This window comes from Ascidiella aspersa, chromosome 9 (genome assembly GCF_963924565.1).
Source record: "Ascidiella aspersa chromosome 9, kaAscAspe10.2, whole genome shotgun sequence".
Classification (NCBI taxonomy): Eukaryota; Metazoa; Chordata; class Ascidiacea; order Phlebobranchia; family Ascidiidae; genus Ascidiella; species Ascidiella aspersa.
This window is the reverse complement of record NC_139455.1, coordinates 23300907-23315779: the sequence shown is the minus strand read 5'-3', so window position 1 is coordinate 23315779 and position 14873 is coordinate 23300907. Positions and strand designations below refer to the sequence as shown.

Here is a 14873-nt window from a genome sequence, read left to right as displayed (position 1 = left end):
AAACTGGTATGTTAAGGAAAATGCATGTATTGACGAAATATCAAGAACAACATTTATTCTTGCCAAATACACAGGTCAATGATTGTGAAAAAGAAACAGTTACAACAAGATAAAACAACCAATTGAAAGTCCCTTTTTAATGATGCCATGATTTTCTTGCCCAGCTGTGTTGTGGTCTAAAAAGAAACAACACATACTTTTATGCAAGGAGATGTGGAATCAGTCCAACACAAAACACTGAATTTAAATAATAGTCTTTAAAAATGCCTTTTTTATTTGAAAACTAAGGTTTGTCAGTGATTGACATTTATTTCTGATTATCAAAGTTATTAAAAAAACTCATCTACAGGTTAAAACACTAAATTTACAGAGTAATAGTCTTAAAAATTTCCGAAAAAAAAGTTTTATTTGAAAACTAAGCTTAGTCAGTGACTGACATTTGTTTCTGATCATCATAAATTCACAAGTTATTTAAAAGATTTTTTAGACAACTTACCTATAGGCTGCCTTGTGCACGAGCATCATAATGTCCAGTTTCAGTTTCATTTTCTTCTCCCCGGAAATCATCTTTATCTCTGGCAGTAAGCTTTTAAGGAACATTTCATCAGCTTCATTTGACTCTTCCGTGTTTTCACTTTGCTCGAACTTTCGCTCTTTAAAACATGATTTTAAAAAATGTTAAGATTTTCCTTTTAACATGCCAAACAAAGATAAAAATACTGAAGTCATTATATTCGATAAAGGCAATACCTCATGCCATCTTCAGTATATATATAAAAGTATTTAAAAAAATCTTGTATTTTAAACTGATGATGGCATAAGGTATTGCTAAAACGTTTGTAAACAACAAAATGACGACTTTATTGAATATAAAGGCTTTAGTATTTTTTATTAAAATATTATTTTTTATTAAATTTCTCTTTTCGATAAAATCTGGTTAAAACCTACTTTTTGGTTGATTTGGTGGTGAACTAGTCGAAAAAGACAAATCTTTGTCTCCGTTTTCTAACTCCCCATCACTGCCATCCATCATTCCATCCAATGACACGCCATCAACAACGACCGACACAAGTTGTTTGCTGTCATCAGATGCCTCATTCTCAACTTCCACGACTGTAATCGAAAAAAAAAAAAATGCAAAACAAAATCACTGGGTTTCTACGCAACCAAACTTTGGTTTATACATAATATTTTTAAAATCAATTCACTATTTGGTTCTATAAAATATGGTTTTGTGGCAAATGTTTAGAAAGTGTATGTTTTGGATCTGTTCCGGAGCAACCATATATTAACAGAAGTTTAAGGCAGGGAAGCTAAGTCTGTACTCAATTAAGACTACCCAAGTCAGACGTACGCAGTAATTAAAAATCATTGTTTACAGTTTAAAACTAAATAATTTCCATTTATTTAGTTCAACTTTCAATCGAATGGTACCGTATGTCAAAACTTCTCAGGCCAATTTGATGTATCACACTTTTTTTACTTAAGATGATTATAAATTGCTGTGTTAAATTGCTTTGTAAAAATGACAGGAAGCTTCAATGCTCATTTTTGTCAATATCAAATATTAAACTATTTTAAAAACAATTGAAGGTTATACCAAAACTTGTTGCTTACCATCTTTAATGCCGAAAATGGCCGGCATAGCTTTGGAAGGGGCGGTGGCACAAACATCTGAAGAAAACAAGAAATTAACATTCATTTCTAAAGATAGTGGCTTAAAATATCATTTTTTCATATCAAATATTATATAGAAAGTGTTTGTCATCAGATCTGGTTACAATGTAGGCAAACTGTTGAATAAAACAATTTTTCTTCCAATGCATATTATGCATATTTTCAGTGCTACTGTAGAAATCACCTTTGCAATACTCAGAAATGGTTTCTTTTTAATATTTGCACATTTAATGATGATAACGAACATACAATTTTTGTGCAGTACAAATCAAAAACAGTGAAATTATTGCAAAGCTTGATTTCTACAAAAGCTTTCAAAGGTCGATGTCTGGCGCCTGTAGTGTCTTGTATTGGTGGTGGTTCCAACCACACCATTCACCATTCAAAACAAGAGCTTTTTATACTGCAACTAAATTTAAATAAAAAGTGATGGAGCATCAGAACGAAAAATGGAGCTACAGCGAAAGGGGAAAAAATTACAGCTACTTTTTTGGTAAAAAATACTAAACATATTCAAATTCAATCTGTTAATGTACATTTTCCAATAATACATCTACACATCTTACCAATTCGATGAGCTACATGGGTTTTAAAGCTTGTTCTGCGAGTGATCACACGCTTGCAATTAGGACAGTGATAGTGACTCCTCTGTGGTAAATGCTTGAAGACTTCTATTCCACCAGATAAGCAGCTTTTTCGACAAGGCAGGCAACAAACTAGTAAAAAATTGAAATTTCTTCAATAATTTGGTGACATGGAGAATTGCAAACTTGACACATAAACAATTTAACAAATGGCGCTGTAATTAATCTAAATGAAATAATTTACTTATTTAATAACCTAAATATAAAAAATACATTTAAATTCTGTTGCCTCACATTTTAATAAATTTCCTCTTTTTCTTCGAATGATTTACTAAAGTAAACTTAAAATAATGCTTTTTTTATTGAAAAAAACATTAAATGCAAATTAAAGGTTGCAATAAAATTACCTTTATCACCATTGTATTCGAAACACACTGCATGTGAGAAATGGCCAGCTCTCAAATGCTTTAGCAGGTGTCTTGTATCACTGGCTTTGTACGAACAAAGGGGACAGTTGGTGTCATCTGCATGATCTTGGAGATAATCCTCAAACGATCTGTTGATGAGGTTTATTTCTGTGTCGTCAAACTTCGCCTGATCCTGTTTGCTATTTTCTGAAAAGTAAACAAAAGCTTTACATTTTTGTCCCGGGGTTTATATTGCTTACATTATTGGGGTTAGGGTGTGAGTTTATATTCAGGAGGGCCAAGTATAAGATTATATTTTTTCTCCCATATTTATTTCTTCCTTACAATGTCAATTTGACAACTTGTTTCGTTACTGTAAAAAGTGGTGGAATTCCAGAGCAGCGCTGACATTTTTAACTTAAAATGTTTAAATTTTAAAACATAAAACCAATTACATATTTAGATTTTCTAGTGAAAGCGATAAATAATTCGTGTTTTTAACAAAAGTCATAATTAGAAGAATTTTTAGTTCTTAGGTCACTTAAATGAATTATTTAGTTTACTTTAGCATCAGTAATTTTGATCAAAATAGTTAACTGTATATTACAACTGTAACTGTTTACAACCATAACGTTGTTAAGTTGGTACCCCTCGTAAAATTTAATTGACTGTCTGATTGATACACCAACTGAATGTAAATTAACCTGAAATATACACTTGCACTCCCCAAACCCAATTTTAATGGCGGCATCAACCGGCAAAAAATGCAGGATGGATATTGTCAAGCCAAAACGCCAGCAACATCGCTGTGTGGCCATTTTCTAGACATTAGTTGACGGTCACTGCAAACACAAAAAGAAAACAATGACATAATACATGACACTACTAACCTGCCATCTTAAAGCGAATTGTCACCCTTTCGTTTCCAACTGGCGACCTTTCTTTGTCAAATACGACAGGCAGTAGCGGTAAGTGACGATTGGCGCCTGTCGCAATGCCTTTTTCCCTCTCGGAACAGCAGCGGGATGGCACCCGGCCTATTTAACATATGCTAGCGTTAAGTTAATAACGTGCTACTGTTTACGCATATTTGTATTATGCGGGATGTAACATCACGAAACTTAATAATTACTAGAAACTGTGCAGTAGTATGAACATGTATTTGGCTGAAATAAAAACGGGCGCTGGCCTGTCTAAAATTCTTTCACATTATATTCCGGGATTTATACTGCTAACGTAACATTATTTGGATTAGGGTACGTTTGGGTTGGGTGGGTCAAGTACCCTTATTATATTTTATTTTCCTGGCAATTTCAATTTTGACAACTCGTTTTGTTAGTTAAAACAAAAAAGTGGTAGGATTCTAGACCAGCCTTAAACCGGTTTAGCTCTTTCTAAACTGCCACGACTTTCGTCATTTTGTTGACATGTGTCGGGAATGGCAAAGCAGTTTCCTGTCAAAACAAGTATTGTGATGACAGTTGGCAGCAGCTGCTATTGCGATAAGTTAGCGTTTGCTGAATGCGATTATTTTGTTTTGTGCGGTCGTTAGTTTTAAATATTGTGTCCGCGAGATGGCGGAAAAGTTTTCTAGAATATTGGTTTCCAGACTGGAAGCAGAAATGTTCTAAAAATAGTAAAAACATTCACTTTACGGAGAACAAATGATATGGGAGAATGTTATGAAGGTCGACAGGACAACATGTTTTCATTGTTAATATCTTGGCAGTAGTATTCTTAGCCTGTGTCGCTTCGGGCGAAGTTATAAGACAGTTTTCGAGAATTTGTTATGATTACGATTAAGAATGACTGTAAAAGCTTGTGTGCTGGTTTTAGACTGTGTTACACCTATGTTGTTTTTAATTGTCTGACATACCTTTAAGCTTGTTACATGCTGTAAATCGTTTGCCTGTAGTAAACAAAAGTTTTGCTTTATTTTGGCCTCTAACAGTAAAATATGTGGCGTTTTAGAGTAGATTTAACGTTAACTATTTAAAAACTGTTTTCAGGTCTTATTTATTTAACGTTTTTCTGTTATGGCTGATGGTGAAGGTGATCTAAGGGAGGTGTTCGATCTGTGCAGTCCGGACAACGACGGATTTATTGTCACTGAGTATCTTGCCGGCAAACTTACCCAGCAGTTCAACGACCAGACGGTCGACAAACTTCAAGAGGTTCTTGATCCCGCTCGTCAGGGTCGTATTTCCTTCGAGCAGTTTTGTGGGGCGGTGGGTAAATTGCAGGATGGGTTGGCCGAGCCTGGCCCCGAGCACATGAAAAGCGGTTCCTTTGATTATGACGAGGGATCGATTTCCGACCCAGAAAACACGTATAACGAGTACGACTTTAACGAGGAAGACATTGGTCCGAGCGAAATGGAAAGCTTTGAGGCCTTCGGCGAGTCGCCGTCGCCACAAAAACTGAGTCCGATTAAAACGCTGGAAAGCGGGCCAGAATATTTCAACAGGCGCAACAGCATGCGAAAATCTCACCGGCGTACTCACAGTTGGAATAACAGGCCGACGCTTTTGCAGCCACAGCCTGTTGAGCCGCAGGCTGATGACACGTCCTCGATTTCATCTGAGTACGAGGATTTATCAGAAAAAGTTGAAATTTTGCAGGTAAAATTTTGGCTCAGTTCGGTTAAATAAAAGTGTACTACTAAATCTTTTTTTTTTTTTTTCAAATTATATATTTCAGAAAAGTTGGAATTTCATTTCATGTGGTTTGTTATTCTGTGTTTTTTTTTCTGTCATTTTAAAAGTTATATTTAAAAATATGATACTTGTCCCATCTGGTACGTAACTCTATCAGTTGTCAATGTCTCTTTTTTGAATATATATATATAAGTTTTTAATCTAATGCAATAGAACGGTTTGCATAGTCTGCCTAAAACCTTAAAAAACATTCTAGATTTGTGAGGTCCATGATCTTTAAAGAAAACTTAAAAATTATAACTAGAATAAAGCTATTCAAATATTTCAGTGTTCAAACTGCATATATATGTAATTTTTGAAGTTTAAATCCTCTCTTATGCAACTGTTTAATAATCTTGACTTCTAGGACCATGTTTCACGGCTCGCCGAAGACAAGAATCTGCAAGCGCAGTACGAAACGGTAAAGCGCGAGAACCAACACCTGACGAGCCGCGTTCACGAGCTCGAGGAAAAATTGCAGGACATGGCCGAGCAAGAGAAAAACCAGGCCAGAAACTCAAGGCAGAGGATAGAAGAGCTACAAATGAAGATGAACAGGGAAAAGGATTTGGAGCTGCAGGTATTCACCAAACTTTGATCTGTTAACTTTGCACGTCAGTGGCATTTTTTTCGATTTGTGTAATTTGTTTTCATGTGTCGTCTTATTTTCGTTTCTGGCAGTGAGTGACATACACAGGATTTTGGGTTGTTTCGAGAAGGGCTTTTTTTCAACAAAGGTCTTTTACTTTTTATTTCGTCCTATTTTTGGCTCTGGCAGTGATAAGATAAATGTTTATTTTGCTACAAAGGATAATGATGAAACACAAAATGGTTATCTAGTACGTTTACCCTGGAGGTATAGGCAATTCATGTTACAACCTAAAATTTAAACAATACCGAATAGCAATGCAAAATGCATCAAAAATATGTTTGGCAAGAAATGAAACAATGAACAACCAATTATAGAAATACACAGGATTTTTGGGTTGTTTTGAGGGACTGGAATGGTCTAACAAATTTCCCCGACAATCTCTTTTTGAATGTAGCCTACTTCTGTAACCAGCAACTAATTGTTATTTTCACACACTTGAATGAAATAGTTGCTGTCTTTAAAACTTCTTAGCGGTCACCAAAACCAAACCTAAAAAAACACTGGACATACATTTTTTGTTTTTAACTTTCAGGTCTAACACAGTTTTAAATAATACACATTGTGGAATGTTATCAACAGTTTGCAGGACAAACATGTATATATACTTTTACTGAAAAGTTTGAAATGCATTTACCATGATGATTCATAATATGCATGGTCTACACATGTTTACTAGTTTGTTCTTGTATGAAAATGTGTTAAGATCAAACATAATGTTCTTATATGAAATAGGGTAAAAATATGGGCATTATTGTATTATAATTCTTTAAACACATTAAGTTCCAAAGAACAATAGCCACATTATGTATCGCTTATTATCATAACTGATAGTACCAGGGCTTAAATAATGGGCAAAGGCCAAGTCTATCTTAACTGCATTTTTAATGAGGACATGAATATTTAATTAACACAATACGTGTTAGTTTCAAATATGAAAATAGTATTGCTCAACATGCCTATATTGCCTATACCTTTGCAGCGTCACACATTTACTTTATGGCCTCAACTAAATTCAACAAGATTTACAGCTTCAATGTGTTCTGTGCTTATGTGCCGGTCGTTACATATTGACTCATCTGTGGGTAAACGGGAATAAATAAACTAAGAGGCACGGCTATTGAGGTTCATGCTTTCAACTATTTGCCATAAACACTCTTGCAAAACCTTTGAAGGATCATTTAATGGGCATTTTATTTATTCTATAAAAAACTATAAAAGCCAGAACCTTTATAAAAGGGAAATATGTTTTCAAATGCTTCTTTAATAACATATAATTTTATGATCATGATCATCTGTGTAAAGCAGTGCTTCCCAACCAATAATCCATTATGAGGTTGCAGGGTCTGTGAGTATATTGAAAGTTGACAGATTTTTGTCATAGTTCTTGAATATAACACCTTATGTTTTTTTGGTATTAATTCGGCCACAATATTGCTTGTGAATCACCTTTTCAAGTTTTTCGGTGAAAATTTGTTTTATTGGTATAATAATTTTTTGAGAAGCCTTACTTTTTTAAAAGAAAAAAAGAACAGGCTTATGTCAAAAGAGGTTGGAAACCAATGGTATAAAGTAAAGATAAAACTGATAATATCAGACCACGATTTTTTTTAGGGAAATTTACATTTTATTAAATTGGACCACTTTGTTGGAACGTTCTAGTTGTTGATCTACAACCTGTTGTTGCTTTTTCCTTAGGTGTCGCAGAGCAGAGTTGAGCTGCTCCAGCAAGAAAAGGCAAGGCTTGAAGGTGACCTTGCTTTGTCAGTCGCCGTTTCTCTTGAAGCAAAAGCCAGTTCGGCGCAAGCTCAAAAGAAACTGGACTCCTTGACAGAACAACTAGTTGAAACCAACGAGGAATACAGGCGGTAAGAACGGCTCCGTTTCTCATTCACATAATAACCGGGTCTTGGTAAAACCTTCCAATTCAAGCTCATTGAATCCAACCAATAATTTAGTTCTTTGACCAGACAATTAATAATTGCCAGTGTTCGCAGGTAACTGGTCGTTATAAATTCGCTAAACTAAGTGGATATTTTTTGCTTGGCTGTCTCTTTGTTATTTGTTAAGACTTTATAGAGTTTGTATTCTAAAAACAAGCAGTCGTACACAACTGCATTGTCCTTGTTACAATATATTGATTGTTGTGCAATAATGCACAGCAGCCAGAGCTTATGAGATAAGCCGTCTTTTAGCATGCCCCAAATGCCCCAAGCTTTTGTTGCTTTTAAGTTGATTAAGGATAAAATAACTAAACTGAATTAAACTAAACTAAGCAATGAAAAGAAAGCAAAATGGATTTTCAAAAATTAAAATTTTAATGGCCTTGGTGGTCAGTGGTCAATCTTACTATTTTGTATCATTAATGTTGTACTCGCTAAGAAGCACAGTGCATACGGTCAGCTTATTGGCTAACTGTAATTCACACAACAAGCAATCGACTATGCTCAATGGACAAAAATCTTGACTGTGTTATTTAACTTATTACACCGACAAAAAACAGACAAATGTCACAAGAAACTGGCCGATTGAGCAAAGTTGTAAATCTTAGTATCTAAAATATCTCCTAGATCCCAAAAGCTTTGAAAAAGGCACTCAAGGCAGGTAACCACTGCGCTAAACCTTTTCGGTTAGGTTATCCGAAAAGAGTAATTAGGGGCACTATATAAGGACACAAGTTGAGAAAATAATATATTGTTCTATTGACGATATTTAGAAAGGCAAACACTCTAAACTAAACTTATGAAAAACAATTTCTTGTTCGTAGTTACAAATTCTGAAAAGTTAGTCAAAGATAACGACCAAAAGTCCAAGTCATTTGTCCCTATGTTCTGTTAATGGTCAGCCACTGCTTAAGTAGCAGAATATTAAAAGTGTGTATCTATAGTTCAGTGCCGCAAAACGGTCTGCCGCTGTGTAAAAATACTTGTATTATGTGCGCTATTTTCCAAAGGCACTGTGTAAAATTTAGTACTAACAATTGTATTGAATTCTCCACAAGCTTTGGCAGAACCATGCTCCATCAGGTTTGACCTGATTTTGAATTAGACAAATACGGCCGCAAAGATCGCTTACAAAGATCGCTATTTTCCAAAAGGCTCAGTCAGCTATTCAAAATCAAGAATTGAAATCTTAGTGTCTAAAATATCTCCTAGAACCCCAGAGCTTCAGAAAAAACACCCAATACAGGGGACCACTGCGATAAACCTTTTCTATTTTTCAAAAAAGGCAACCATGCACAGTTGTGCAAAAGCTTGTCAAGAATTTGATACAATTTGTCCTTATAAAGTGCCAGCTGATTACCCTATTTAGAATTAGACTAATACAGACATTTACAAAGCTCTGTATTTTCCAAAAGGCTCAGTCAGCGCTTCACCAGTTACCAGGAGAAGCAAGAATCAGAGCTGGAGAGGTTGCGGGAAGAAATCGTCGTCTTTCAGGGCCAAGCGTCACAGGCTCAACAGGAGAAGAAGGATCTCGAACAGGAGCTGGTCTTCCATCGCTCCGACCCCCATTCGGCGCGACTCAAGGCGCACGTCGACGACCTCCGGGAGGAAAACGACAAACTGAAACACACCAACGAGGAGCTTAACGTCCAGCTGGCGCAGAACATCAGCGACGTGCGCTCGCTCATGTGTGGTGACGACCGCTCGCTCGCCCAGGAGTTAAACGACGTCTCCAAAGACGAGGTGATTGAAGCGCTCCGGAAGCAGGAGCAAATCAATGACGGCCTCCGAAACTACTTGGATCGTATCATCTTGAATGTCCTCGAAAGGGATCCCGGCATCCTTGAGATTAAGTAATTCAAAAATTTTTGGTTTTGGATTTTAGGGAGTAAGGATTTTAAGAATTAGGACCTCAACGTTTTTAAGTCTAGAATTGTTTCCTTGTTAACAAAATTGTGATGCCTCCCTAAACGGCGGTTTTTAGATATTTGTGAGAGTTCTTTTTCTGGCTACTTTTTATTTTTTCTTACATTCCTTAAGAAGTGGGACCTCGAAATCTAAAGTTTAGAATATTTTCCTTCTTAACAAAATTCAAATACCTCCTAAACCGGCGGTTTTCAGATATTCGTAAGAGTTTTTCGGGAAAATTTTAATCTTTTCTTACATTCCTTACCCCGCTAGTAAGCGCTTGTCTTTACGGTTTGTTTCTGTAACTAAGTGTTCACGCGAGACAGTATTTCAACTTTTGTGGCTGTTGGGCTTTTTTCCTATCTGCGTAGTCACAGGGCTTTATAGTATTGCGAGGTTGACAACCACTTCTGTACGTAAGACACCGATTTTCGTTCAATTTTTTTACTCCTACACGCATTCCTGAATGGTGCTAACGCCGCGATGCCAATGTTTTGCCTTTTTTTTCCCAAGTACGCCGAGTGGGTCCTTTACTTTAACTTGAACCAGATCTCAATCCGAAAGACGAGGAACTATTCCCATAGGCCAAGGGTCACCTTGGAGCGGCCCGCTGATTAAATAATCTGGCCCGTGGCATATTGCCAAAATGAATATGAAGTACAATTGAAATGTGTGCAATTTCAAACTAAATTTTAATGAGATGTTAAACTCAACAACAATTTAATAAGGCTCTTTACAGTTTTCATTTTATAGTTATTCATATTTTTTTCGTATAGCATAATCAAGTTTCTAAAGTTCGTAAAAAAGATTGGTATTCTGCCCGCGATCGTAAACCTTAACAGTTATCCGACCCGCGATGGTCAGGCCTTAGAATAATCCAGCCGTTTAAAAAAAAAAGTTTGGTGACTTGTGCCATAGGGCGTAGTAAAGCACTGTGAGACTGCAAAGTCGCACAATAGATCTCTGAGCGTTGATTGCCGCTCACAGGCAGAGGAGCCTTGATTGTCTAAACTCTAAACAAGCAGTTCTTTTTTGCTTGGTTTGTTTCGCAACGTTTTGCATTGCCGAGCAACGGCGGCCGTGGTTGTAAGTGCGAGCACTTATCCGCCTTAAGTGCCCCTAGAACAACCGCCAACCCTCGTTCTGCCACTGTTATTAAACGGTCTAAATACACGCCCGCTCGTTTTGACCCGAACGGCCGCATTTCTTGGCCACTTTAAAATCCTGGCTCGAATTTCTGGCCTTAGTTTTTGGCCAAAGGCCGAATTTCCTTTCTTTTTTTACACGAAACGCAAAATTTTAAAATCGGCCCGCTATCGTTAATCCTTACAGTTTGGCTTTATGAAAAAAAATGATTGACCCCTGCTTTATTCCATGCAGAAAACTATAACCAACGTTAATTTTTGGAACCTCTAGTCCAGACCGTAACGTGCATATGTCTAACCTCACAAATGTGTTAGTAAACAATGAAGTTGTTTTTTCAATGGCTATATTAGGTGGTCAAGGTGCAATCACCGTATACAAATGACATTTTTGGCGGTAAAAATTGCAATTAGGAACATGAGGGATAATACAACATGCGTTCCAAGCACTCTCCGTCATTAAAAAAACAACTAGGAGCTAAAATAAGAAGTAATAATGAGCAAAAAACACCATCTGTTCTACGAGCCTTTGCTGGTTTTGTCACGCACGCCAGATTGATTCAGCATTTGTCCGACCACAACCAAAAGACATGTGATTGTTCTTGGCGACGAAGGCTAACAAACAACCCGTCTTGCGAATAAAACGGTCGATATATACTCTCTGTGTCCAGAGGCGGAGCCCCGCTTATATATGCCAGCCGCAATCTCGAAAGATTAATTTAACGAAGATTTGTGGAAAGGCCGAAAGCCGTGAGCGGTTCTTGAATCTTGTAGCGCTTTATGGCTTTTTGTGAAAGGAAGATTAACTGTCACTTTTGTTTGAGACCTAATACTTATCCACAGCGGTCCTTCCGACTTTAACGTGCTATTTTATTTCCGCCTTAGCTCAGATTGATTACAAGCTTGGCATTTTCGCATTGGCAAAGCGTAGGCACCAAGATTTCCCAGGTCAAGATCTGCGACATTTCATTGACCCTTGGAAGTTCTCCCCAACACATTTAGATTAAAATTTTCTCCCCAACACATTTAGATCGCTACGTTGGTCTTGCAAACTTGCCTTGTACATTTCCCAAGAAAAAGCGAAACGATTCATTAAACCCTTTGTAACCTTTAGATACTTTATAGCGAAACACTTAATATTTGTACAAATTAAGCGCCCTGAGGCTATACGAAATCTCAGTCAGCTTTTAAGGCTTCGTCAAAAGTCCCGGCAAATTGAAGTTTGTCGTGTATCCTGGCCAAATATATTAAAGGTGCAGAAGAAACTCGCATCTCAAAAAAGTAAATTTATATATTTTTACCGTATTTTATTAAATAAGGACCAATGTGCGATGACTTAACTATTAAAAAAATCTTAGGGCTATCGAAATTGTAAAGGAAATTAGGTAAATTTACCGGACACTTCATCAAAAACACTACACTTTGTAGGTTTGGGATTAATTTTAAACCAAGTTTTGAAGACTATAACGTTTTATTTGTTTGCGGGAATTGCTGGGTTTTTTGGGAAGTATCTGTTTGCAATTTTGTCGAGATCAATTGCGCCAGTGACGTAAAAACAAGCTGCGTCACACAAAACCCAATCGTAACGGCGCGAAAAAACATAGAAAAGGTGCCTTTTCCCGAATTCCCAACTGGTTTTGTCGCCGCTTGTCGGACAAAACAAAACCCCGCAGTCTCAACAACACGATTTCAACCTGCCTTTGTGAACAGAGAAACTAGCGTCACTGTAACAACTATCCGTAAGCGGAGTCGGTTTGTTTAGCCGTGCTTTGGTTACAATAGGTACGCGTCGATTCGAAGCCTATTGTTTCCCTGTAGCGGTTGCCAGAGGCGAACTGAATTCGGTTTCTTTCTATACAGTCTGTCTTCAAGATCCTTTACAACGAAACGCGCTGTAAAGTGGGCGAGGCTGCCGAAGCAACTCCACCCAATTACGACTTGTTCAAGGCGTTGAAAGCGATTAGAGCGGCGATTCCCAAATTTTAAATCCACATCTATTTCTATCTATGGGTTCTGGTAGAGTTAAAAACGGGATATCTGTTGTCTAATCTAGACTTTATTGCGGCCACTGATTGCAGCGCAACCCGATTACGACTCTTGTTCAAAGTGTTAAAAGCGATTAGAGCTAAGATTCAAACCCACATATATTTCGAGGCTTAGTAAATATATTTTCAAGGTAGACATAAAAGGGCATATCTTTATGGAATCCGAAACCATTGGCAGCAGGTTTCTGCTTGCCGATCACTGTTACAAACAATAAAACTCTAATTTTATAAAACCCGGGTAAATTGATAAAAATGTCTGATCCGGGTTTCACTCGGCCTTTTAAACTTTAAGTTTTATTGTTTTTAAGGTAGGTTTGTCTTGAAATGGAATTTTAAAGTTATGCAACACTGAAATGGTTTTTCTCGCCAATACTTCATCACATCATGTCCCGCAGTTTTGAAACCACCGGATTAAAGAAGCGCGACCGTCTTAAGCCCCAAGGCCAGCAAGGCGTTAAAACGACGCTTTACGGCGTGTTGGCAGTCGGCTATTACGCCATGACTGATGCGGCAGTAAATCTAATACTTGTTCCCCAACATATGCACAACTTAGATACTGAAAAGAACTTCTTACGGTACTTATTTGTTTAATCAGACGTTTCGGCTGCCTATACCGGACGGTGTAGCAACAACACAACGCCAAATAAAACGGCGCAAAAAAAAAGGCTCTCATCGCTTTTTATTGTAAACGTTAGTTAGCGCATTTTTAGCTCATTTTTTGTGTCGTTTTATTTGGCGTTGCCAAAAACGTAGGATAAAGCAAATAAGTACAGGAAGAACTTCTTTTCAGTGACTACTAAGCCTGGTAGCAACAGCATATTTTTTTTAGGTTTTTTTATTACACTTAAACAACAAAAAAGACGGACGACAATAAAAAAATAGCACCTATCATGCAGCGACAGGTTGACCTAAAGGCCAGCCCACTTAACTTTATGCGCTGTAAGTTTTTGAGAACTTAAAGCACATATATACTCAGAAACAGCATATTTGTATGCACAAGTTCTCCGTATAGACGTCAATTCCCAACGGTTGACAAAACTGCCTGTTTGATCAGAAGCCGTACGTTGTGTGACGCGTCCCTTGTTTAACAGTTTTCCATTGTGTCTCTTCTGGCAGCTTCAATTCCCCTTCCCTCTACAACTTATTGGTTTTGGTTCAAATGTTTGCTAGGGCTACTCGCGGCGTGCCTTTGTTGTTTGGAATGCAAATTTTGTAATTTTGAATCTACCCAACTGAATACTTTCGGTTACTAGTTCGAATGCAACCCAATGTCTCCTCGATAGTCTTGTATAATTATTATTTTACAAACTCTTTCTCTCAAAAGGTCTTTAAGGCAATCATAGCCAGTTCATTTTTTTTTATTTTCCTTAAAACAAAGCTAAAAATCAGACAAAAAAGCCTCTTCTTATCGTTTAAACCGGTCATGAGGTTAAAAGGGGAAAAAATAGGATTCCCGAACGGTTTCCTGCATTCCGCACTGAATACATAAACCAGACTGTTATTCCATTCCCGCGATTAAAAGCCAAATTTCAAACGGGTACTGGTAGAATAGAGTTAGCTCCACCGGCAACATATCAATAGATAGTAATCGCTCTTCAGGTGTAAACCAAGTATAAACCTACGTTTCTTATGCACCTGCTGCTGAAACGTGGGTTAATAACTTCGTTTACATCAGAAGAGAAAAATTCTATCTATGGGTACTGGTAAAGTTAGCAGGGGATATCGGTTGTCTAGACATTATAGCGGCCAGGAAAAAAATTAATTCTCCCGTGAATACTCGATTTCAAAGCAGGGACAGCGAAGCGCTTCAGTCACCGCA

General features: G+C 37.2%; 2 protein-coding genes across 2 annotated transcripts; one reads left to right on the top strand and one right to left on the bottom strand.

Annotated features, from left to right (window-relative positions):
• Positions 1 to 17: 17 nt before the first annotated feature.
• LOC146133691 (uncharacterized) lies at positions 18 to 3667 on the bottom strand. Its single transcript, XM_083397446.1, has 7 exons — positions 3559 to 3667; positions 2669 to 2875; positions 2244 to 2393; positions 1618 to 1674; positions 949 to 1113; positions 497 to 653; positions 18 to 176 (listed from the first exon to the last, which is right to left on the bottom strand). The coding sequence occupies exons 1-7, from the start codon at positions 3563 to 3565 to the stop codon at positions 137 to 139; spliced, it is 783 nt and encodes a 260-aa protein (XP_083253572.1). The 5' UTR covers positions 3566 to 3667; the 3' UTR covers positions 18 to 136.
• A 1014-nt stretch (positions 3668 to 4681) lies between these two features.
• Positions 4682 to 13252, top strand: LOC146133690 (rab11 family-interacting protein 4A-like). The gene is made up of 4 exons (XM_083396555.1): positions 4682 to 5289; positions 5732 to 5944; positions 7712 to 7881; positions 9372 to 13252. The coding sequence occupies exons 1-4, from the start codon at positions 4705 to 4707 to the stop codon at positions 9814 to 9816; spliced, it is 1413 nt and encodes a 470-aa protein (XP_083252681.1). The 5' UTR covers positions 4682 to 4704; the 3' UTR covers positions 9817 to 13252.
• Positions 13253 to 14873: the final 1621 nt, after the last annotated feature.